This window comes from Oncorhynchus kisutch, linkage group LG20 (assembly GCF_002021735.2).
Source record: "Oncorhynchus kisutch isolate 150728-3 linkage group LG20, Okis_V2, whole genome shotgun sequence".
In the NCBI taxonomy this organism is placed as follows: domain Eukaryota; kingdom Metazoa; phylum Chordata; class Actinopteri; order Salmoniformes; family Salmonidae; genus Oncorhynchus; species Oncorhynchus kisutch.
The window spans coordinates 12,684,447-12,710,240 of record NC_034193.2 but is presented as its reverse complement, the minus strand read 5'-3'; the positions used below and the strand labels follow the sequence as shown (position 1 = coordinate 12,710,240).

Genomic DNA, 25,794 nt, shown 5'->3' with positions numbered 1-25,794 from the left:
TATGAAGGCAGGGTAACGGGACTAGGCATCAGGATAGATTATAATGAGAGTAAAATAAAGAACGGAGTAGCAACAGCATATGATGAGTGTAAAAGTGTGTGTGTTTGTGTACATATGAAGTGTATGTGTGTGGGTTTTGTGTGAGATTGCCATTGTAGTGTGTGTGTGTGTGTGTCTAGTATGTATTGCATATATCATCTTGTGAGTGTGTAATTTCATTGAAATGACATAGAAACAACATTGATTCAACCTGTCTGTGCCTAGTGGGTAGGGTCAGTGCAGATAGACTGTGTAACCATTAATTAACTATTTAGCAGTATTATGGCTTGGTGGTAGAAGCTGTCTTGGAGCCTGTTGTTCCGAGAGCAGATGCTCCCGTCCGTACCTTTTGCCAGATGGTAGCAAAGTGAACAGTCTATGGCTTGGGTGGCTAGATTCTTTGGCAATTTTTCAGTCCTTCCTCTGACACAGCATGATATGGAGGTCCTGAATGGCAGGGAGCTTGGCCCCAGTGACGTACTCTCTGGAGCAATCGAGGGTGGTGCATTTACCATACCAAGTGGTGATGCAGCCAATCAAGATGCTCTCGATGGTGCAGCTGTAGAACTTTTTGAGGATCTGAGGGCTCATGCCAAATCTTTTCAGCCTCCTGAGGGGGAAGAGGCGTCGTAGTGCCCTCTACACGACTGTGTGGAATGTGTTAAGTCCTAAGCTCCATTGATGTGGATGGGGGCGTCCTCATGTAGATTGTGTTTAAACAAACTTCCAAAAATGAAAATACGATTTTTCACATCAAAGTAAAAAATGGCCTGGACTAAATTATATATATTTTTTAAATGAAATTCGTTGGAAGCTATTATTGTCCTTTACTTTGTAATGTATCTCACCTGTGGTGCCTTTCAGGTGCCTACAGGGTAAAACATCGCCATTCAACCAGTTTTGAAAGAAAAAACGGAACATTCTGCTCAAAATGCAAGGGTGCCAATATATCAGACCTCAACTGTATTCTCAGGCTAAAAATACTTTAAATGGAGATTCAACATTGAGCGTGCCAGTCCAGGAGTACGCTTAATCTGGGCCGTGGAAATCAACACAAACAAACATCATTCATATTATTTTTATTGGGCCATCGGGAAAAATGTTGATTTTCCATCTGAGCAATAATCGTTACACACACACACACACACACACACACACACACACACACACACACACACACACACACACACACACACACACACACACACACACACACACACACACACACACACACACACACACACCTCAGGGATTTGGTCAGTCTGAGAGAGCAGAGCTGCAGCTAATGAGATGACAAGATGCTAATCCATAGGGCTAATGCTAATGCTACAGCTCTAAGTCACACACACACACGGCCACCTGCTCATCTTGGGCTCAGAGAGAGAGTTAGAGAGCGAGACAGAAGAGAGGAAGTGATAGAATGATTGTGAGAGAGGAAAGAAGGGAATGAAGGAAAGGTGAATAAGAGGAAGACGAAGCAGGTAGAGTCAGGTGTGGAGGAGAGGTGTACAAGAGGAGGAGCAGTATGAAGCAGGTAGAGTCAGGTGTGGAGGAGAGGTGTATAAGAGGAGGAGCAGTATGAAGCAGGTAGAGTCAGGTGTATAAGAGGAGGAGCAGTATGAAGCAGGTAGAGTCAGGTGTACAAGAGGAGGAGCAGTATGAAGCAGGTAGAGTCAGGTGTACAAGAGGAGGAGCAGTATGAAGCAGGTAGTCAGGTGTATAAGAGGAGGAGCAGTATGAAGCAGGTAGTCAGGTGTATAAGAGGAGGAGCAGTATGAAGCAGGTAGAGTCAGGTGTGGAAGAGAGGTGTACAAGAGGAGGAGCAGTATGAAGCAGGTAGTCAGGTGTGGAAGAGAGGTGTACAAGAGGAGGAGCAGTATGAAGCAGGTAGTCAGGTGTACAAGAGGAGGAGCAGTATGAAGCAGGTAGAGTCAGGTGTGGAAGAGGAGGAGCAGTATGAAGCAGGTAGTCAGGTGTATAAGAGGAGGAGCAGTATGAAGCAGGTAGTCAGGTGTGGAGGAGAAGAGCAGTATGAAGCAGGTAGTCAGGTGTGGAGGAGAGGTGTATAAGAGGAGGAGCAGTATGAAGCAGGTAGAGTCAGGTGTATAAGAGGAGGAGCAGTATGAAGCAGGTAGAGTCAGGTGTATAAGAGGAGAAGAGCAGTATGAAGCAGGTAGAGTCAGGTGTATAAGAGGAGGAGCAGTATGAAGCAGGTAGAGTCAGGTGTATAAGAGGAGGAGCAGTATGAAGCAGGTAGAGTCAGGTGTATAAGAGGAGAAGAGCAGTAGAGTACAACAGGACTCATAAAGGTAAGACACTATAGAGTATATCCCATGGTTGGGAAAGAGTGAGTGTTCGTGAGTACAGGTTGATTTCCACGGATTAAACATAGTCCTGGACTAGATGGCACGCTCAATATTGACTCTCCATTGAAAGTATCTTAGTCCGGGAATACAGTTGCGGTCAAATATTTTGACACCCTTGTATTTTAAAATGCAATGGTTCCTGAGTGGCGCAGCAGTCTAAGGCACTGCATCTCAGTGCTAGAGGTGTTACTACAGACCCTGGTTCAATTCTAGGCTATACCACAACCAGCCGTGATTGGGAGTCAAATAGGGCGGCGCACAATTGGCCCAGCGCCGTCCGCGTTAGGCCGTCATTGTAAGTAAGAATTTGTTCTTAATTGACTTGCCTAGTTAAATCGAGCAGAATGTTTAGTTTTTTCTTTCAAGACTGGTTGAATGGCGATGTTTTACCCTGTAGGCACCTGAAACGTACCACAGGTGAGATACATTACACAGTAAAGGACAATAAGTGCTTCCAACCAAATTTATTTGAATTTTTTATAATTTAGTTTGAAAGGTTTTTACTTTGAAGTGAAACATCTTCATTTAAATTGAAAAGTATATATTTTCTTGGTCCTGTGCAGTTGTAAATCAAACAAAGTTTTTAAATGTCAACTTATTTGAAAAGAAATAGTGAACCAAGCAAGGGTGCCAATATATTTAACCTCATCTGTAGGTTTAATTTGTGTGTGTGAAACTGGCCTAAAGCATTTGTAAGGTGAGGTCAGTTTGTGCGAGAGAGACAGGAGACAGAGGAGATGGGTTGGTTTGATTGAGGATAAATTTGGATGTGTGTTGTGTGTGTGTTTTTCTCTCCAATAGCAGGCAGTTTGACTGTTTGTTTTTTTACACCCACAAACACACTGTCTGGCACAGACACAGGACACAGGACAAACACTCAGTTGGCGTGGTCATGTGGCTTTGTATTTTTTCAACTCATCGCTAACTCAATTATAGGATCCAGAGAGCTAAACTTAGTTGAATTGTTTTCCATGAGCCTATTGTTATTCTCCTCTTCTGCTGGTCCATGCTGGTCAGTGCTTGTTGGATGCTGTTCAAGGTGGTCTGACTAGCATTGTTTAATGCTGGGCATACACTATACAACTTCTAAAATCTTAACTTAGACGTGCTTAGACTTAGACGTGCTCACATATCCTCAACCCCAGGACGTGGGTGCTCCCATTTCCTCATTTCATTCTGTTTATCCTCAACCCCAGGACGTGGATGCTCCCATTTCCCCATTTCATTCTGTTTATCCTCAACCCCAGGACGTGGGTGCTCACATTACACAATGATTTTCTAGTTGATCCTGCCCTGCGTTTCTTGGTTGTCATGTGAACAAAAATGCAAACAGTGAGCTGCTTTATTAGTGTGCAGACATTATTATTGTGGGAAAAAAAGATAAAACTCAACTCTGGATCTGTTAGTTGGATATGAGGGTCGAGGTGGTAAATCTGATCTGATCAGCATGGTCTAGCTGGCAGACCAGCCTTCCTTGTGTTTTTGCTGGTGACCAGCCTTCGTTGTGTTTTTTCTGGTGACTAGCCTTCACTGTGTTTTGGACACTGGAGACCAGCATAAGCTAAAGAAAACCCAACATCAAGTCACAAACTGGCTAGCAAAGTGATGTATAATTACAATTGAAATCCTAAAGTGGATTTCCATAATCTGCATTTAGAATGGCTGCCATAGTTTGAAAGGTAAATGAATGAGACTACCTAAACTGGAACAGCCATTTCAGTAACGGGTGTAATAAATCCAACTACAGATGGGATTGGTTTAGAAAAATGTACGTTATTTATATTTTTGTGGCATAACATCCAAAGCCTTGTTTCGCCGAACAACCACCTGATTGCTTTGTTATTGGTTTCGGGTCAAAGACAAAAATGCTACTCTGCGCACGTGCTATGGGGTATCATCTATAATAATTTGGCTGCTCTAAATTATTTTGACCAGCAGGTGCCACTAGCGTACACTGTGTTGATCAGTATCGAGTAATGAATCTATTTTCAACACAATCGGTTGGAAACTCTTAACTGTTGGAAGCTTGGCTTCCCCAGCACTAGTGAATGGGCAAGAAAAAAATATTGAAGTGCCTCTGAACGGGGTAGTAAATACCAGGCGCACCGGTTTGAGTGTGTCAAGAACTGCAACGCTGCTGTGTTTTTCATGCTCAACAGTTTCCAGTGTGTATCAAGAATGGTCCACCACCCAAGGACACCCAGCCAATTTGACACAATTTGGCACAACCACAACCAAAAACACAGCGGCTGGTCACCAGCGAAAACACAACGAAGGCTGTTCCCCAGGGAAAAGACAATGAAGGGAGAGAGAGGAAGAGAGAGAGACAGAAGGGCGAGGAAGTGGCCACCTGTTAGGGCTAAATGATCTCTTAACTCTAACTCAATCCTACGTTTTACTAAATAATCGAATTAATCTGGATTTTGTAATCTTATTACCGGAAGTTAATCTGTCTGTGTCTGTGTGTGTGTGTGTGCGTGTGCGTGTGTTGCAAAAGAGTAAGAGAAGAGTCAGGGAGCATCTGACAGGAAGGGTTTATGAAAGAAAAGAAAGACAGGGAGTAGAGGGAAAGAAATTAAAGAAAGAAAGAATTAATCTGAGTAGAACAAACAACCAGGCCACTGCTGGAAGACGCATTGATTGATCCCTTCTTCCTATTTGTCAGTGTTGTTGCCACGGCGAGGCGCTGGTGTCCGTCATCGGACCACTTCCCCCCTGCCAGCTGCCATTTTGGGTCAACAGGTGGATTCAGGACAAAGAGAAATGAAGGGGGAGAAGAAGAGGAAGAACGCTCGCCCATCTACTCTCTCTCCAAGAGCTCCATGGACATAGTCATGGCAACCGGACACCAGCATCTGCTAGACCCGGCCTGGGCAAAACTGGAGCTGAGACGTAGCGCCAGCCATAACACACACTCCTCCCCAAACACACAAACACCAAAACTCACACAGCAGCAGCAATACAGACAAAACACACCCTCACACACGTCTCAAAACATACACGGGCACGGCTCTCCCCTTGGCAACGAGCGTGTGGAGAGTTGGAGTGTGTGTAGTGGCGGCAGCACGCCAGAGACGGTCATGTGGAAGGGAGGGGCCTCCCGCCCCTGGATTATAACTGAGGAGAGCCCCTGCGTCTCATACTTCACTCGCTGCTCCAAACTGGCATCAGAGTCTCAGTCTTCCTCACCCCTAACTGTAACCTCACCCCTAAACACACCCACACACGCCACAACACTACAATCATGCCACCCCCTACAATACATACCATCACACCTAACTGTAGACACACCCCATCAGACACACACACACTCACCTGTGTCCTCACCCCTACCTTTAATATCCTCCCTACCCACAACTCCACCTTTAACCTCACCTGTAACCTCACCCCTACCCTCACCTGTAACCTCACCCCTACCCTCACACGTAACCTCACCTGTCACCTCACCTGTAACCTCACCCCTACCTGTAACCTCACCCCTACCTGTAACCTCACCCCTACCTGTAACCTCACCCCTACCTGTAACCTCCCCCCCACCTGTAACATCACCTCTACCTGTAACCTCACCCCTACCTGTAACCTCATCTGTAACCTCACCCCTACCTGTAACCTCACCCCTAGCCTCATCCCTGACACATAAAGGATGCCCACCAAATCCTTACACAGACGAGGCTCGTTCCCCCCACAAGCATTCTTCTTCCCCCTACCCCTTCCCCTCTCCTTCCTGTAGAGCTCAAGGTGAGGAAGGTCTAGTGGAGAGGGGCAACAATGAGCTGGTCCCACCCCAGCCAGGGTGCACCAGTGTGGGGACATGCTATGGAGAGAAGCCCCCTATCCTGAATGCAAAACCCAGTCCCAGTCCTAACAACAACACACATCCCCTGGGTGTTAGCCTGGGCAGCCCTGTACAGCAGCAAGATGTGGTGATGGACCCTTGGGTGTTTTTCCTGAGCCCACCATCTCACCTGGCATTGTCATGGTTACAGAGGCGCACTTGTCCATCTGACCGAGGTCAGAGGTCGGTGGCTTTAGTCTCCTCCCTCAGTGACTCGCGATTGGATGGCTGCCACCGCTGCTGCTATAACTCTGCCCACTCAGGGGTCATGAACTTGATGACATCATCACCCCAGGGGTCAGGGTTCAAGGATGAGGGGACGATGACATCACAGAGGGAGCTGGTTGAGGTAGGGGTGCAGGCGGGGTCACCTCTAGGGTCAAAGTTCAACTTTAGGTCAAAGTCCTTCCAGAGCTCCATAAAGGATCATGGGTCGGACAGTAATCTGGGGTCCCCCCCTCGGTCCCACTCCCACATTGGCTACAACTCTTATCTAGGTTCACAGTCAATCTTGGGGTCCCCTCCAGGGTCAAGGTTGAACCTGAGGTCATCGCTTGGCTCCCACTCCAACCTGATGTTGCCTTCTTCCAGTATGTTCTGTCTGGACAGCTCTGGAGAGGAGAGTGAGGAAGAGGTGAAGTGGGAGGAGAGCAGCTCTCCCCCGCTGGGGGAGATGGGGAGGAGGAGGTCCTGTCTGAAGGTGGTGGTACAGGAGGAGGAGAGGAGGAGGAGTGGAGAGAGGGATCACAGCAAGAGGAGGAGTAGTATGAAACAGGTGCAGTGGGATGAAGATGGACTGACCTGGGATGTTTATGGAGCCTCCCTGGACCCAGAGGTGCTCAGCTCAGCCTTACAGGTGTGTGTAGGTGTGTGTGTGTTAACCCTGTGTGGTTTCCATCCCTACAGATGTGTGTGTGTGTGTGTAGCTCGACTATTCAGGTGATGGTTTCTATATGTTAAAAATGTTTCTCTAATCTAATCTTATTGTGTCTTCCAGAAACACTTACAACTCCTGACCAGGACAGACAGCACAAACACAGAAACCACTTCCAAGACCAAACCCAAGTCAAGGGTTAAGATCATGTCTAAGACCAAGAACCCTCCCATGGAAACCACTACCACGTCAATCCCTGTTATGACAACCAAGCTCAAGACCGCTTCCATGGAAACCGCAACCACGTCAACCTCTGTCACAAAAAAAAGAAAGGCCACTTTCATGGCAACTTCCCCAATGGCAACCCTTGTCACACCCTTATCGATTAATAGCATGGCGACTGCTGCTATAGAGACTGAGACTGACACTAAAGGAGAGGGAGACAGAGAGGGAGATAGAAAGCGAGGAGAGGTAGAGAGAGAAGGAGATGTACAGAGAGAAGCAGAGGGAGAAAGAAAGGGAGAGAGAGAAGGAGAGGTAAAGAGAGGAGAGGAGGAGGGAGAAGGTACAGAGGAGGAGGGGACACTGGTGCTGTCTCGTAAGTCGTCGTCCCATGAGAGTGGGCGGCGCAGAAAGAAGAGTGGAGGAGTGATCAGGTCACTAAAGCGATGCATTCGCTCCTCAAACCCCAATGACTAACACTGGAAGCACACCCAGAAGGTGGACATTCTCCCATTATAAGACTAACCGATGACTGCATAGGACTAACACAGGGGGTTGGTGGGGTTCAGTCTGAAAGGGAAAAGAGTCATCGTATAGCCCCAACACTGGAGTCCATCTGTAAATACCTAACACTGGAGTCCATCTGTAAATACCTAACACTGGAGTCCATCTGTATTGCTCTAACACTGGAGTCCATCTGTATTGCTCTAACACTGGAGTCCATCTGTATTGCTCTAACACTGGAGTCCATCTGTATTGCTCTAACACTGGAGTCCATCTGTATTGCTCTAACACTGGAGTCCATCTGTATAAACCTGGACTCCGTACTGATGTAGTGTAGTTTTTAGCTACTTTATATTTTTGTTGTTACCTCAAACAAAATGTATTTCTGTTGGTATTCAAATGTATCTGCCAGTAGGTAAAACAAGTTTTGGCTTTTTAATAGAAGAAATACTACTTGAGTTCAGGGCTGCAATAACAGGTCCAGGATTCATTGACGTCAATATGTGTTTTGTTATTGATCAGTTACTGCCTAACTGCAGAGTATTACAATACGTGTGGGAATGTGAATGTATGGATGCTGTGGTTGATTGTAAAGAATCTCCAATGGAAGAAAAAAAACTGTCATGTATTAAATAATCTGGTCAAAACACAACTATTGTCACTTTCATATGTATTCTCTATGTATTCTCTATGTATTCTCTGTGTATTCTCTATGTATTCTCTATGTATTCTCTGTGTATTCTCTATGTATTCTCTGTGTATTCTCTATGTATTCTCTGTGTATTCTCTATGTATTCTCTATGTATTCTCTATGTATTCTCTGCACTATACATATACAGCACACTCCCTCACCCTCTCAAAATAAACACACAGGCACTCACAGACCGTGTAAACTTGGTGAACCATGGTGGTGTGAGTGAGTCTATACTATATATGTTCAGTTCATTCAGGCCCTGTGTAGTGCCACTGTTCAGATGAGCAGGCACATTCCCTGTCTTTCACCGTAGTAAAGGCCTGCAACCTCACCTCGCTAGCTGTTTCTACTGTTGTCATATCTCACTGTTCACGAACAAACACGGTAGTTGTATGTATCATGTAGAGTAACAAAGCTCTCGCTCTCTCTCTCTTTTTACATCATGCCCCTGTGGGATGAAAGTGGTACAGTCTTGGGCCTAGTTGCAGGCCAAACTTATATAGGATGACTTCATCCATCCACAGCCAGAGAGAGGTTTGGATGAATTTAATGTCATGTATTTCCAATAAAGTGGTTTTGTATTTTATTGGATAGGTTACAGAGATTAACTGGTGCCGATTTATAGTTAAGTAAATGTTTAGATAAGTAAAAGTAAGCCTTGTGAGGGAGATTATTTAAGCAATAAGGCCCGGGGAGGTGTAGTACATGGACAATATACCACGGCTAAGGGGTGTTCTTAGGCACGATGCAACGCGGAGTTATAAACTGGTTACCAACGTAATGAAAGCAGTAAAAATAAGTGTTTTGTCATACACATGGTATACGGTCTGATATACCATTTCTGTCAGCCAATCAACATTCAGGGCTCAAACCTCCCAGTTTATAATGACAAGTAATGGGGTATAATAGCTTGTAGGCATGAATGGGTAGAGTGATGATCTGATCAATTGTGTGTGTGTTTATGGGGGTAGGGTTTGGGGGGGGGGTACAGGTAAGGTCATCTAGAGGTCACCGGGTCACGTGACACAGGATCAGGGGGTGGGCTGATGGGGGGGGGTGATGTGCGTCATGGGGTGAGTGGCGAGTACAGCTGTTTGACCTACATGTTTGTCCTATGTCTGCAGCCAAGGGAGCGTGTTGTGCCTGTGTGTATGTATTCATGCATGCGCATGTATGAATGTGTGTGTGTGTGTGTGTGCGTGAATGTGTGTGTGTGTTGAAAGTGCTGATGGGCCTCCCAGAAGCCCCTGGTTGCAGGAGAACAATCCAACGCTGGGGCTTTGTGGTCCTTTTTGTCCTTGGGGTAAGGGGGGGTGTGTGTGTGTGTGTGTCTGTGTGTGTGCGTGCATATTAGTTTTGAGTGTGTGTATGTGTATATGTGTATGTGTATATAGTTTGTCCAGTGCTGTATAAATAGTGAGCTGTGGACACGAGGCAGTGATTCTGCTGGAGATGGTTGATGTTCCAGGACCTCCACTCCTATCTCTGCTGCTGCTGTTGAGTGTGTCGGCTCTGCCTGCCGGCACATACACTCTGACCCCCGGCAGACGGCCCCAGGCCCAGCACAAAGTCCTGCAACTAGGTGAGCCAGAAACACACAGTCATCTTAACAGCGACTACACCTTGCTCTCGTTTATTCAGTGTGATCTCAACCCTTTCTACTTGGGCCAATAACTAAAACGAAGTCAAACATTAAAACATATATATAATTCTAATTGTTCTGACCTGTGATAGTCACAAAGGCTGTTTACACAAGCTGCCCAATTATGGGCAAAAGAGCAGATCTGATTGGTCAATAGACCAATTAATGGGAAAAGTATCAGAATTGGGGTGCCTGTGTAAATGCAGCCATAGTCTCTGATCTCTTATATTCTTAAACTGGCCCACAGACTTTGACGTGGCTGATCTAGGATCAGTATTAGTCTGACTGTACTGACAGTTCATGTGTATTTTATCTCCTATAGACTGGCCTAAGGACTGTGGCATGGCACACTACAAACCCAACATGGCTGAACGGATCGTCTCTGGCAACGAGGCCAGACCTCACTCCTGGCCATGGCAGGTCTCCTTACAGGTAATCAGTCAACAAATCAATCAATAAATATACTTCTAACTTCAGGAAATCTCATTTTTACTTAGAGACGTGAAGTGAAAATTTGACTTGAAAGTAACTGTCCATAATTTAACTAGTTTCCAAATAATGTTGTTGACTAGTCCTATACTCGTATGTGGCCAAAGCAGAAATTAGAGAAAAAAAAAACACCTCAAACCGACGTTTCAAAAATGCTAGCTATTTCCTCTTAGAAACCAGGGAGTTTGGCTCCTGGATGCTGATTGGCTTAAAGCTGTGGATTCCCCAACACCACGCAACATGGAGTGCCTGGATAAAGCCTTTAGCCGTGGTATATTGGCCATATATCACAAACCCCTGAGGAGCCTTATTGCTATTAAAAACTTTTTACCAACCTAATTAGAGCAGTAAAAATAAATGATTTGTCATACCCGTGCTATATGGTCTGATATACCACAGCTGTCAGCTAATCAGCATTCAGGGCTCGAACCACCCAGTTTACATAAATTGTGTATTTTGATCCCTGAATGCTGATTGGCTGACAGCCTTGGTATATCAGACCGTTTACCACAGGTATGACAAAACATTTATTTTTACTGCTCTAATTATGTTGGTAACCAGTTTATAATAGCAATACGGCACCTTGGGGGTTTGTGGTATATGGCCAATATACCACGGCTAAGGGCTGTATCCAGGCACTCCCCATTGCGTCGTGACTAAGAACACACCCACTTGGATCTTAAATATACCACGGGTATAATGCAAAAATACTTGTTTACTGTTATATTTATGCTGGTTAATGGTTTCTAAAAGCAATAAGGAAGCACACCTCTGCAGGGCCTTGCTTAAATAGAGCATGATGTCAATCAGCGGCATACTCGCATTAATATTTTTAATGACTGGTATACGCCCACACCATTCTGTCATCGGGGTACGCCCACACCATTCTGTCGTCGGGGTACGCCCACACCATTCTGTCGTCGGGGTACGCCCACACCATTCTGTCGTCGGGGTACGCCCACACCATTCTGTCGTCGGGGTACGCCCAAATCATTCTGTCGTCGGGGTACGCCCAAATCATTCTGTCGTCGGGGTACGCCCAAATCATTCTGTCGTCGGGGTACGCCCACACCATTCTGTCGTCGGGGTACGCCCACACCATTCTGTTGTCGGGGTACGCCCACACCATTCTGTTGTTGGGGTACGCCCACACCATTCTGTTGTTGGGGTACGCCCAAATCATTCTGTTGTTGGGGTACGCCCAAATCATTCTGTTGTTGGGGTACGCCCAAATCATTCTGTTGTTGGGGTACGCCCACACCATTCTGTTGTTGGGGTACGCCCACACCATTCTGTTGTTGGGGTACGCCCACACCATTCTGTTGTTGGGGTACGCCCACACCATTCTGTTGTTGGGGTACGCCCACACCATTCTGTTGTTGGGGTACGCCCACACCATTCTGTTGTTGGGGTACGCCCACACCATTCTGTTGTTGGGGTACGCCCACACCATTCTGTTGTTGGGGTACGCCCACACCATTCTGTTGTTGGGGTACGCCCACACCATTCTGTTGTTGGGGTACGCCCACACCATTCTGTTGTTGGGGTACGCCCACACCATTCTGTTGTTGGGGTACGCCCACACCATTCTGTTGTTGGGGTACGCCCACACCATTCTGTTGTTGGGGTATGCACACACCATTCTGTTGTTGGGGTTTGCACACACCATTCTGTTGTTGGGGTTTGCACACACCATTCTGTTGTTGGGGTTTGCACACACCATTCTGTTGTTGGGGTTTGCACACACCATTCCAACACGGAAAGGCTGCTTTTTAAAAATACTTCATTGCCATTTTTTTGGAAGGAAGATTATTTCACTCATATTGTAATTAAATCCAGGTCATATTTCATAGAAATCTGGAAACACTGACCAGTTACTTGAAGAGGAAGGTCTTGCTTGTGGGTTAATGGTACCTGTGTGTCTCAGGTTCGTCCCAGAGGCAGTAAGCACTACATCCACGTCTGTGGCGGAACCCTCATCCACAAGAATTGGGTCCTCACCGCTGCCCACTGCTTCCAGAAGTAAGACCAGTTAGACAGTACAGACACACACCGACTCCCTAAGTAGGATGAGCCATTTCAATAATGTTTTGTGTGCTACCACTCATGAACCTGAGATAGAAATAACCCCTAGGAGTGCTCTAGTCTCTAACCCCTACACTAAAACTCAGTTAAGACGAGAGTCAAAACACCTTGAGAAAACGTCAACGATTAGTAGACTACTAGATTACCTGTGTGGATTGTGACAGTTTCAGTCTCAACCCTGTGTGAACTCAGTTACCCACCATGCTGTGTGTCTCAGGGGTAAAGCCGAGGATGCTGGGAGTTGGAGGATCGTTCTGGGGAAGCATCGGCTGAAACGTTCTGAGACGCCCGAGAGGACTATCCCGGTGAAGAGGATCTACCGTCACGAGCACTTCCGTTACCCCACGCACAGCGAGCTGGACTATGACATCGCCCTGGTCAAGGCTGCCACCGACATCGTGCCCAACAACCACATACGCTACGCATGCCTGCCGCGCAAACAGATCAACCTGAAGCCTGGACAATACTGCTGGGTGACCGGCTGGGGAGACACTCGGGGTAAGGAGGGATGAGAGGGGGAGACACTAGGGGTAAGGTGGAATGAGAGGGGGAGACACTCGGGGTAAGGAGGAATGAGAGGGGGAGGCACTCAGGTGGAGGTGGAATGAGAGGGGGAGGCACTCAGGTGGAGGTGGAATGAGAGGGGGAGGCACTCAGGGTAAGGTGGAATGAGAGGGGGAGGCACTCGGGGTAAGGTGGAATGAGAGGGGGAGGCACTCGGGGTAAGGTGGAATGAGAGGGGGAGGCACACGGGGTAAGGTGGAATGAGAGGGGGAGGCACTCGGGGTAAGGTGGAATGAGAGGGGGAGGCACTCGGGGTAAGGTGGAATGAGAGGGGGAGGCACTCGGGGTAAGGTGGAATGAGAGGGGGAGGCACTCGGGGTAAGGTGGAATGAGAGGGGGAGGCACTCGGGGTAAGGTGGAATGAGAGGGGGAGACACTCGGGGTAAGGTGGAATGAGAGGGGGAGACACTCGGGGTAAGGTGGAATGAGAGGGTGAGACACTCGGGGTAAGGTGGAATGAGAGGGGGAGACACTCGGGGTAAGGTGGAATGAGAGGGGGAGACACTCGGGGTAAGGTGGAATGAGAGGGGGAGGACACTCGGGGTAAGGTGGAATGAGAGAGGGAGACACAAGAGTGGAGGTGGAATGAGAGGGGGAGACACTCAGGGTAAGGTGGAATGAGAGGGGGAGGCACTCAGGGTAAGGTGGAATGAGAGGGGGAGGCACTCAGGGTAAGGAGGAATGAGAGGGGGAGGCACTCGGGGTAAGGTGGAATGAGAGGGTGAGACACTCGGGGTAAGGTGGAATGAGAGGGTGAGACACTCGGGGTAAGGTGGAATGAGAGGGGGAGGACACTCGGGGTAAGGTGGAATGAGAGGGGGAGGCACTCAGGGTAAGGTGGAATGAGAGGGGGAGACACTCGGGGTAAGGTGGAATGAGAGGGGGAGACACTCAGGGTAAGGAGGAATGAGAGGGGAGGCACTCGGGGTAAGGAGGAATGAGAGGGGAGGCACTCGGGGTAAGGAGGAATGAGAGGGGGAGGCACTCGGGGTAAGGTGGAATGAGAGGGGGAGACACTCGGGGTAAGGTGGAATGAGAGGGGGAGACACTCGGGGTAAGGTGGAATGAGAGGGGGAGACACTCGGGGTAAGGTGGAATGAGAGGGGGAGACACTCGGGGTAAGGTGGAATGAGAGGGGGAGACACTCGGGGTAAGGTGGAATGAGAGGGGGAGACACTCGGGGTAAGGTGGAATGAGAGGGGGAGACACTCGGGGTAAGGTGGAATGAGAGGGGGAGACACTCGGGGTAAGGTGGAATGAGAGGGGGAGACACTCGGGGTAAGGTGGAATGAGAGGGGGAGACACTCGGGGTAAGGTGGAATGAGAGGGGGAGACACTCAGGGTAAGGTGGAATGAGAGGGGGAGACACTCGGGGTAAGGTGGAATGAGAGGGGGAGACACTCGGGGTAAGGTGGAATGAGAGGGGGAGACACTCGGGGTAAGGTGGAATGAGAGGGGGAGACACTCGGGTAAGGTGGAATGAGAGGGGGAGACACTCGGGGTAAGGTGGAATGAGAGGGGGAGACACTCGGGGTAAGGTGGAATGAGAGGGGGAGACACTCGGGGTAAGGTGGAATGAGAGGGGGAGACACTCGGGGTAAGGTGGAATGAGAGGGGGAGACACTCGGGGTAAGGTGGAATGAGAGGGGGAGACACTCGGGGTAAGGTGGAATGAGAGGGGGAGACACTCGGGGTAAGGTGGAATGAGAGGGGGAGACACTCGGGGTAAGGTGGAATGAGAGGGGGAGACACTCGGGGTAAGGTGGAATGAGAGGGGGGAGACACTCGGGGTAAGGTGGAATGAGAGGGGGAGACACTCGGGGTAAGGTGGAATGAGAGGGGGAGACACTCGGGGTAAGGTGGAATGAGAGGGGGAGACACTCGGGGTAAGGTGGAATGAGAGGGGGAGACACTCGGGGTAAGGTGGAATGAGAGGGGGAGACACTCGGGGTAAGGTGGAATGAGAGGGGGAGACACTCAGGGTAAGGTGGAATGAGAGGGGGAGACACTCGGGGTAAGGTGGAATGAGAGGGGGAGACACTCGGGGTAAGGTGGAATGAGAGGGGGAGGACACTCGGGGTAAGGTGGAATGAGAGGGGGAGACACAAGAGTGGAGGTGGAATGAGAGGGGGAGACACTCAGGGTAAGGTGGAATGAGAGGGGGAGACACTCTGGGTAAGGTGGAATGAGAGGGGGAGACACTCGGGGTAAGGTGGAATGAGAGGGGGAGGCACAAGGGTGGAGGTGGGAGGCTGGAGGGAGACGATAACCACTTATGTGAGAACTAAGATTGAGGACAAGAGAGCATCGACCAGAGTTGTATTCAGTAGTAACGAGAATGTTACTCAAAAGGTAATCCTGTGGTGTTTCCCTGTCTGTGTATCAGGTGGGAAGGAGAATGTGTCTCTGGCTGAGGCTCTGAATCAGGCCCGTCTGCCCATCATCGACTTCAAGACCTGCCGTCAGAAGAAGTTCTGGGGAGACCGCGTCAGGGACTCCATGATCTGTGCCGGCTTCAGAGACACAGAAGGACCACCTGCTGCCTGCCAGGTAGAAAGGGAAGGTTGAGAGAGCAAGAGGGAGATGGGGAACAGAGAGGGAGGGTAGGAGGAGGGAGCAAGAGGGAGATGGGGACAGAGAGGGAGGGTAGGAGGAGGGAGCCAGAGGGAGATGGGGACAGAGAGAGAGAGAGGGAGGGTGGGAGGAGGGAGCAAGAGGGAGATGGGGACAGAGAGGGAGGGTAGGAGGAGGGAGCAAGAGGGAGATGGGGAGAGAGAGGGAGGGAGGGTGGGAGGAGGGAGCAAGAGGGAGATGGGGAGAGAGAGGGAGGGTAGGTGGAGGAAGCAAGAGGGAGATGGGGACAGAGAGGGAGGGTAGGAGGAGGGAGCAAGAGGGAGATGGGGAGAGAGAGGGAGGGAGGGTGGGAGGAAGGAGCAAGAGGGAGATGGGGAGAGAGAGGGAGGGTAGGAGGAGGGAGCCAGAGGGAGATGGGGACAGAGAGAGAGGGAGGGTGGGAGGAGGGAGCCAGAGGGAGATGGGGACAGAGAGAGAGGGAGGGTGGGAGGAGGGAGCAAGAGGGAGATGGGGAGAGAGAGGGAGGGAGGTGAGAGCAAGAGGGAGATGGGGACAGAGAGGGAGGGTAGGAGGAGGGAGCCAGAGGGAGGGTAGGAGGAGGGAGCAAGAGGGAGATGGGGACAGAGAGGGAGGGTAGGAGGAGGGAGCAAGAGGGAGATGGGGAGAGAGAGGGAGGGAGGGTGGGAGGAGGGAGCAAGAGGGAGATGGGGAGAGAGGGGGAGGGTAGGAGGAGGGAGCCAGAGGGAGATGGGGACAGAGAGAGAGGGAGGGTGGGAGGAGGGAGCCAGAGGGAGATGGGGACAGAGAGAGAGGGAGGGTGGGAGGAGGGAGCAAGAGGGAGATGGGGAGAGAGAGGGAGGGAGGGTAGGAGGAGGGAGCAAGAGGGAGATGGGGACAGAGAGGGAGGGTAGGAGGAGGGAGCAAGAGGGAGATGGGGAGAGAGAGGGAGGGAGGGTGGGAGGAGAGAGCAAGAGGGAGATGGGGACAGAGAGGGAGGGTAGGAGGAGAGAGCAAGAGGGAGATGGGGACAGAGAGGGAGGGTAGGAGGAGGGAGCAAGAGGGAGATGGGGACAGAAAGGGAGGGTAGGAGGAGGGAGCAAGAGGGAGATGGGGACAGAGAGGGAGGGTAGGAGGAGGGAGCAAGAGGGAGATGGGGACAGAGAGGGAGGGTAGGAGGAGGGAGCAAGAGGGAGATGGGGACAGAAAGGGAGGGTAGGAGGAGGGAGCAAGAGGGAGGGTAGGAGGAGGGAGCAAGAGGGAGATGGGGACAGAGAGGGAGGGTAGGAGGAGGGAGCAAGAGGGAGATGGGGACAGAGAGGGAGGGTAGGAGGAGGGAGCAAGAGGGAGGGTAGGAGGAGGGAGCAAGAGGGAGATGGGGACAGAGAGGGAGGGTAGGAGGAGGGAGCAAGAGAGAGGGAGGGAAGGAAAGACCCAAAAGGGAGGAAGAAATACATACTTGTACTTCGTATTAACATCGGAATGTGATCTAACAATGTCCGTACCCCCTCTCCTCTCAGGGTGACTCAGGGGGTCCTCTGCTGTGCCAGCTGGGGCGTGACAGGTGGGAGGTGCACGGTGTGGTGAGCTTCGGCCCTATTGGCTGCACCGTGGAGAACAAGCCCAGCGTGTTCACCCGCACCGCCAACTACATCCCCTGGATCGAGGCTACCCGCATCAGAGACTTCTTCCTGCACTAGACCACACTCACACATAACCTGACAACCCCTCTGCACCCATCAAACTATAGCATTGTTTTTTGGGGAGAGATACCATATTGCAGTTTGTTTTGTAATCACACTGATGGAACAATACTGAATCATTGACATGTCCATAACCTAGCAATTTTGTCTTGAGCATTCTGTCCTGCTAAATGTAACATTCAGAATCATGTTATCCCATTTTAAATGGTGCATATTTGCAATTTGTATGGCACTTATGACACCTTGACCACCACCCTGTCCCCAACCACTGCTCCACTTCCTGGTTGTACTCTTTCCTGACTACATTTCCCACCATGCACCCAATAAAATGAGCAGAAAAAGCAGAACATTGTGAAGCTCTTCTTTCTGATGTAAAACACTATGGTTATTATTTTAGCTTACTGACCGATAGTGTGGCTGAGTTTGTGGCAGGTGAATTCAAACCTAGTCAGACAGAATGGCATATCCCTCCCCTACAGGCTTTCACCATGTAAACAGCATGAGCATAACTGACAAATAGCCAGGAAAACACATTCACATTTCCAATGTTTGTTGTATTGTTCTTACAGTGGGATTAACAGGCAAGGCGACACAGAGAATAAACACTTCCAGTACTGTTTGGAGGCAACTTATTAAACAGGCCAGCATCAAGCACAACTAACAGGAAAATAGCACTCACTATGAATAGCTGCATTAGAACAGTACTGATTGTAAGGCCTTGGCAGGGTGTGTGTTTGGGAAAGTTTCTCATTGCTCTTTAGTTTGAAGAGTCTTGTGGTTTGTATCTGAAGGACTTACAACCAACATCAAGAGACAGGACTACATTCATGGTTTCCAGCAGCTTTCTGATCAGGTCTAAGACCAGTGTGGCAGAGGTGGTTCAATGAACCATGCTTAGATGGTGATTAACCTTGCCTGAGAAGACTTGCTTTAGCTCTCTGTACTAACCACCAGGCTTTACAATAGGGAGCTAATAGTCATTACATCTTAAAGGGCTAATTCCACCGCTTTTCAACCTCCTATCCATCATCAAAACAATGTCTACATATGTGAAGACAGTGCTTCTAGGATCTGTGGTTTCAAAGAATGTCCTAAAAAAGCAGAAATCACAGGGTAAGATGAAAGCCTGCCTTGGACTAGAAACCTGTAGGTTATGTTCCTGCTCCCCACATCACTGCAAATCTGTGTTTGAAAATCACTTTTGATGTTATCAGGTAGAACTTTTTTAACTTCACATTTATTTTCTACAAAACGTAGAAATGCGCCGTTTTCACAAAACGTATTGTGTTGGAGAAAATGAAAATTAGCTTGAAAAGTAGAGGAGTTGCCCTTTAAATACCCAGTCGGTAACACCAGCAGAGGTCTTCAAATATATCCATCATTCCTTCGCCCCTCCTCGAAGTAATCACTGATCAGACATTTTATTTTTGTACATTTATCCTTTATTTAACTAGGTAAGTCCGTTAAGAACAAATTCTTATTTACAATGATGGCCTACCCCGGGCCAAACCTGGACGACGCTGGGCCAATTGTGCACCGCCCTATAGGACTCCCAATCACGGCCGGATGTGATACAGCCTAGATTCAAACCAGGGACTGTAGTGACGCCTCTTGCAATGAGATGCAGTACCTTAGACCGCTGCACCACTCGGGAGAACGTGACTGGATAGGTGTAAACAGATTTCCACTGCATGGTTTCCATCGCTCCAGTCATGTCAGATCAGTGACTACTTCACAGGGAGGGAGGAGGCATGTAAAAAGTATTACAACAGGGCCCCAGTCTCCCTCTGCTTAGTAAATACTCTTAACATGTCTCTCTCTCTTCCCAGCTACTAGACGCAGCATTCAATAATAGAACAAAAGATACATGACTAAAAACAGTTCCCAATACAATAACACATGAACCCCTTGGAAATAGCTTTTCAGATCTATGGGGGGTGAGAGGGGAGGGACCCCAAAGGGACTGGGCTGTCACCGGGTGGGCGGGGCAGCAGGGGAAGTTGTGTGTAGACAGAGGGGTGTTTCTCGGAGGTCATTTTGTCCATGGTTTACCGACATCTCAGTCCTTCCTCCAATATCCCAGAACCACTTAAAAAAAAAAATGGGAAGTGAACAGGGGGAGAGGCTGTTGATATTTGTGGGAGGGGTTTGACTACTGGCACCCTATTCCCTGAGGATCTGGAGGGAGGGAAGAGGGTGCCATTTTGGATGAAACCAAACAGACAGGGACGTGTTCAGTAGAGACTTGAAGAGGAGCCGCCTCTGATATGGTCCCAGTTGCTGTAGAGAGCATAGGCCCCGGACAAGGCTAACCCCACCAGACCACCACGCGCCACTCCCTTCAGCCCTCCTGAAACACAACACACAATAAGATGAGTGAGACAGACCATGGTGTTTACACAGCTCTATATCAGCACACAAGACACACGAACGTAGACTAATCACAGACAAGGCACACACACACACCTACCTGTGGATTTGAAGAGCATGCCTGTGAGTGTCCCAGCAGCCACAGTGTTGATATCATCCTCTGCTCCTCTAGCCTTCTCTATGGCAACGCCAAATACACTGTACAACAATGCTGCACACACACACACAACGGTTAATACAACAATACTAAGGACAGAAGACCCTGACACCTGGTTAGCATGGTGATGAAGAAGAGATGAGGAGGAGAGAGGAAGATGTGAGTGCTCACCAACAGAGCCCAGTGTGTTGGCCCACGATGCACCTTGTCTGGTCACCATGTTGAGAATCCTGCGTTCAAGGTCAGAGGTCAATCAGAGAGCAGTATATAGAGCACCATTTTATTTATTTTACCTTTATTTTACTAGGCAAGTCAGTTAAGAACAAATTCTTATTTTCAATGACGGCCTAGGAACAGTGGGTTAACTGCCTGTTCAGGGGCAGAACAGATTTGTACCTTGTCAGCTTAGGGATTTGAACTTGCAACCTTTCGGTTACTAGTCCAACACTCTAACCACTTGGCTACCCTGCCGCCACCATACAATATAGCATTTCTATTAGCATGACTAAGACCCGCCTCCAACGTGATAACACTAAAAAGTCACATACTACTGGAGGAACATAGTGGTGCTTACTGGACGTTGCGAGGTTTAGTCCAGCCCATTTCTCTTGTATCCTTCAACCCCATCCTCAGACCATTCACTGTCCCAAACGCAGCTCCTAGAGACAGAGAGAATCAGATACGAGCCGAACCAGCAGACAACATAACTTAATCTGGGAGAGAGGGGAGTGAAAGGGACAGAGAGGGGAGATGAAAGGGACAGAGACAGAGAAACAGGGGGAGGGAGTATGCATCTCACCTGTGATGCAGCAGCCCCCAATGGTGAAAAAGGCCAGTTCAAACCTCCCCCTGGTTTTGCTGGCCCCGGTGGGCAGAATGAACTCATCTGTGTCCTGGAACAAACACAGGTTAACATCTGTGATCTTAGTCTACATGTCATTGGGAATTGTCACAAATCAATTCTACATTTATTGATTGAGGTCAAATGTATGCTACTAGCTAACTAGAATATTTTACCTGTACGAGGTAGCGGGGGTCGACATTGAGATAAGGTGACAGGGGGCTCATTCCGGTCACTGTGTAGAAAATTGGACAATTCAACAGTTGTCATGTTCAACATAAACCTTAACCACCTATGTGATGTCAACTTGTCTAGCTAACGCTAGTTAGCATGCTAGCTAGGTACATGCATAAATTGGCAGGGGCACTTACATGGGACACCGGCGAGTTCTGTGTTGGAGTATTCGCTTCCGCCAAAGAGACTCCCGAAGCCACCTTTCCCTCCCGATCCGGGGGCATTGTTGTCCATATCTGGGGAAGATCTGGAGACACACCCGGCAAATGCTTCGGACTGGAGATGCTGGTTGGGTGAGCTAGCTAGCTAGCCTAGCAGACCAAACGGTATGATGCAAGCCGAGGGACCAACAGTTCTCGTTGGAAAAGCTATATAGCGATATTTCCTGGTATCTACAACGTAGTAATATGTTTACGTTTCAATAGGTTTGTACACTGTCTTACTGTAAGTAGTCAGGTATTGAACTGATCAGCTTTTTGTAATGGATGGTTGGGTTCGCCTTTTCATCATGCTTCTCTGACCTCCACGCTCTGCCGTAAAGCGACCAAACAGGTGATTACGTAAAAAAAAAAAGTAAACACAGCATTGAGGTCAATAACTAAACGTAAAACGGGTGAAATAAAACAATGATTGCATTTGATACGGGGCTATAAACATATCGAAATACATTTGAGATGACTGAAATGACAAAAGCCATACGTTCAGATGTAAATGAAGCGGAAAGGGTCCGATAATTTTTGCGACAGTTCATGACATCACAGGGTCAGTTAAAGTATTAATATATTGCGCTAGATGGAAGCAAAGTAACATTAAATCGCTCAACGCCAGTTCGTCTGTAACCGAAAGACCAGACCCCAAAGATTATAATAACTAACTCCTTTCATCTTCCTTTTAATTCCCATGTCATCTGTGACCAGACTATGGAGACCACCAGTACTCTCTTTGATTAGTCTTTAGTGTGTGTTAGGTCTTTGTTCACTCTAAATCTGTTTTGCTTTGCATAGACACACCCACACACACAAATATTTTGGCTTGCGCCCTCCTTAGTGTGACTACACAGTCCAGCCATCTGTTGTGGGTCAGAGAGATACTGAATACATTTATTGTGATAAAAAAAACACCCACAAATAACAACAACCGTCTTATGAGATGCAGCCACTGTAGCTGCCTTGTGTCATTGTGTATTCAGCCCAGTCCAAGTGGAGCGATGAAGATTGTCATTGTTGCTGTGTGTGTGTGTGTGTGTGTGTGTGTGTGTGTGTGTGTGTGTGTGTGTTCAAGCTGCCTGGCACAGTCTGAGTAACTGTTGTCTCCGTATGGGAGATATGTGAACCCGCTGGCCTCATACAATACCCTATTCAGTCTCACGCACACGCACACACACACACACACACACACACACACACACACACACACACACACACACACACACACACACACACACACACACACACACACACACACACACACACACACACACAGGCCAAGAGGCTAGCTCATCCTCAGCCAATCACCAAGAGGGAGGAGGGGGCACAGCCCATAAAATGGTGTATGTGAGAAAAATAGCTGTGATGTCATCTTTAATCTTCTTCTTCTTCTCTCTCCCACATGCACACTTGTTACTAGATCTCTCTCTCGCTCTCTCAATCTGAGCTATCTCCACCCTCTCTCTTTTTTCTCTCAGCTGAACTAAAGCTGAACTAAACCAGTACAGAAAAAGGGGCCTCAACAGGACCCTTGTGTGTGTGCTTGTTGTCACAGAGACAAGAAGAGAACATTGTGGCTCTTTAAACAGGCTCAGTGCAGTGTGTTTTACAATTTTATTTGATATAGCCTTTTTTATCCAGGTTAGTCTCATTGATATCAAATCTATTTTTCAAGTGAGACCTGGTCCAAACAAGACAGGGGGGGACCATGTTTCAGACAAATATCAGGCATAGACACACAATTAACAACATTTATACGTTACAACTACAGAAACATTCAAACGTCGTAGATAAAAATCAACCATTATGTACCACCGCATGAAGTCCTAATGACAATCACATTCCTCAGTAATGTGAGTCAAGCAAACTTTTAAACTCCTCCAAGGAAACAAGATTCTGGTGTTTCAAGCTGTGGTCTGGTAGTAGGTGCCAGGCACATTGTTTTGTGTCAAGAACTGCAACACTGCTACGCTGCTGGATTTTTCACGCTTCAACAGTTTCTTATGTGTAGTGTCACCCACCCAAAGGACATCAAGCCAACTTGACAACTGTGGGAAGATTTGGAGTCAACATGGGCCAGTATCCCTGTGGAACGCTTTCCACACCTTGTAGATTCCATGCCCTGGCGAATTGAGGTTGTTCTGAGAGCAAAAGTGTGTGTGTGTGGGGGGGGGGGGGGGGGGGGGGTGCAACCCAATGTCATGAAGGTGTTCTTAATGTTTGTATATTCAGTGTATTCAAAGAAGACCAGCCAACAGCACTATAGAGATCGCAGTAATGTGTGAGACGTATTTGGTTGGTGGCAATCTTAAAGGCTGCATGCTACACAGAATCAAGTGTCTTCAGGGTAGAACTTGAGGTTTGCATGTAAAAGACATCCCTGTAGTCCAACACAGACAGGAATGAACACCGTATCAGCACTTTTCTGGCTCCAAAGAATAACAATCCTTATGAAAGGTAATAAAAACCTATTCTCAACATGAGCTTCTTTTTTTTTGTTACCACTTTCTCTCCCCAATTTTGTGATATCCGATTGGTAGTTACAGTCTTGTCTCATCGCTGCAACTCCCCTATGGACTCGGGAAAGGCGAAGGTCCAGAACCATGCGTCCTCCGAAACACGACCCTGCCAAGCCGCACTGCTTCTTGACACTGCTCGCTTAAGCCGGGAAGCCAGCCGCACCAATGTGTTGGAGGAAACACCGTCCAGCTGGCGACCGAGGTCAGCTTACAGGCGCCCGGTCCTCCACAAGGAGTCGCTAGAGCGTGATGGGACAAGGAAATCCTGGCCGGCCAAACACTCCCCTAACCCGAACGAACGATGCTGGGCCAATTGTGTGCACAGCCTGGGATCGAACCTGGGTCTGTAGTGACGCCTTAGACCGCCACGCCACTCGGGAGGCCCAACTTGAGCTTCTTTACCAGCTTCTCAACATGATTAGTGAAGCTCAGCTTCTTACTCACTCAAATTCCCAGATATTGGTGCGTTTTGACTTGCTATATGGAATTTCCTTTCAAGGTAGCAATGACATGGTTATCCGAGTGTTGGAAGCTGTGGGCTAGCATTGTCTGTAGGTTAGATTAGACAGAGAGGAGAGGAGCTTACCACATGGTCTGGCGATGGTCTGAGAGATACTGGCAGTGGTGTTAAAATACTTTTACTATTTATATTGATAGACTTTTACTTCACTACATTCGTTAAGAAAAAAATGTACATTTCCCCTGACACCCAAAAGTACTCGTTACATTTGGAATGCTTAGCAGGACAGGAAAATTGTCCAATTCACACACTTATCAAGAGAACATCCCTGGTCATCCCTACTGCCTCTGATCGGGCTGACTAACTAAACATAAATGCTTCGTTTGTAAATGATGTCTGAGTGTAGGTGTGCCCCTGGCTATCCACGTTTGTAAATGATGTCTGAGTGTAGGTGTGCCCCTGGCTATCCACGTTTGTAAATGATGTCTGAGTGTAGGTGTGCCCCTGGCTATCCACGTTTGTAAATGATGTCTGAGTGTAGGTGTGCCCCTGGCTATCCACGTTTGTAAATGATGTCTGAGTGTAGGTGTGCCCCTGGCTATCCACGTTTGTAAATGATGTCTGAGTGTAGGTGTGCCCCTGGCTATCCACGTTTGTAAATGATGTCTGAGTGTAGGTGTGCCCCTGGCTATCCACGTTTGTAAATGATGTCTGAGTGTAGGTGTGCCCCTGGCTATCCACGTTTGTAAATGATGTCTGAGTGTAGGTGTGCCCCTGGCTATCCACGTTTGTAAATGATGTCTGAGTGTAGGTGTGCCCCTGGCTATCCACGTTTGTAAATGATGTCTGAGTGTAGGTGTGCCCCTGGCTATCCACGTTTGTAAATGATGTCTGAGTGTAGGTGTGCCCCTGGCTATCCACGTTTGTAAATGATGTCTGAGTGTAGGTGTGCCCCTGGCTATCCACGTTTGTAAATGATGTCTGAGTGTAGGTGTGCCCCTGGCTATCCACGTTTGTAAATGATGTCTGAGTGTAGGTGTGCCCCTGGCTATCCACGTTTGTAAATGATGTCTGAGTGTAGGTGTGCCCCTGGCTATCCACGTTTGTAAATGATGTCTGAGTGTAGGTGTGCCCCTGGCTATCCACGTTTGTAAATGATGTCTGAGTGTAGGTGTGCCCCTGGCTATCCACGTTTGTAAATGATGTCTGAGTGTAGGTGTGCCCCTGGCTATCCACGTTTGTAAATGATGTCTGAGTGTAGGTGTGCCCCTGGCTATCCACGTTTGTAAATGATGTCTGAGTGTAGGTGTGCCCCTGGCTATCCACGTTTGTAAATGATGTCTGAGTGTAGGTGTGCCCCTGGCTATCCACGTTTGTAAATGATGTCTGAGTGTAGGTGTGCCCCTGGCTATCCACGTT

General features: G+C 48.3%; 3 protein-coding genes across 4 annotated transcripts; 2 read left to right on the top strand and 1 right to left on the bottom strand.

Annotated features, from left to right (window-relative positions):
• The first annotated feature begins 1,955 nt into the window (after nt 1–1,955).
• Nucleotides 1,956–8,737, top strand: LOC116355552 (uncharacterized threonine-rich GPI-anchored glycoprotein PJ4664.02-like). The gene is made up of 3 exons (XM_031799999.1): nt 1,956–2,050; nt 5,071–7,096; nt 7,238–8,737. Exons 1-3 carry the CDS (start codon nt 1,956–1,958, stop codon nt 7,811–7,813), a joined length of 2,697 nt encoding a protein of 898 aa, XP_031655859.1. The 3' UTR covers nt 7,814–8,737.
• A 1,201-nt stretch (nt 8,738–9,938) lies between these two features.
• LOC116355401 (chymotrypsin-like elastase family member 2A) lies at nt 9,939–18,971 on the top strand. The gene is made up of 6 exons (XM_031799062.1): nt 9,939–10,116; nt 10,499–10,608; nt 12,593–12,687; nt 12,968–13,248; nt 15,701–15,864; nt 17,406–18,971. Exons 1-6 carry the CDS (start codon nt 9,987–9,989, stop codon nt 17,583–17,585), a joined length of 960 nt encoding a protein of 319 aa, XP_031654922.1. The 5' UTR covers nt 9,939–9,986; the 3' UTR covers nt 17,586–18,971.
• On the bottom strand, nt 18,122–22,149 carry timm23a (translocase of inner mitochondrial membrane 23 homolog a (yeast)). 2 transcript variants are annotated; one of them, XM_020453503.2, is made up of 7 exons: nt 21,328–22,149; nt 21,133–21,191; nt 20,915–21,008; nt 20,690–20,774; nt 20,287–20,345; nt 20,059–20,169; nt 18,122–19,938 (listed from the first exon to the last, which is right to left on the bottom strand). In XM_020453503.2, exons 1-7 carry the CDS (start codon nt 21,422–21,424, stop codon nt 19,823–19,825), a joined length of 621 nt encoding a protein of 206 aa, XP_020309092.1. In that variant the 5' UTR covers nt 21,425–22,149; the 3' UTR covers nt 18,122–19,822. The 2 variants fall into 2 exon arrangements, with proteins under 2 accessions (XP_020309092.1, XP_031654924.1); XM_031799064.1 differs by having other exon boundaries at nt 20,059–20,345; nt 21,328–21,732.
• Between the last annotated feature and the right edge of the window lie 3,645 nt (nt 22,150–25,794).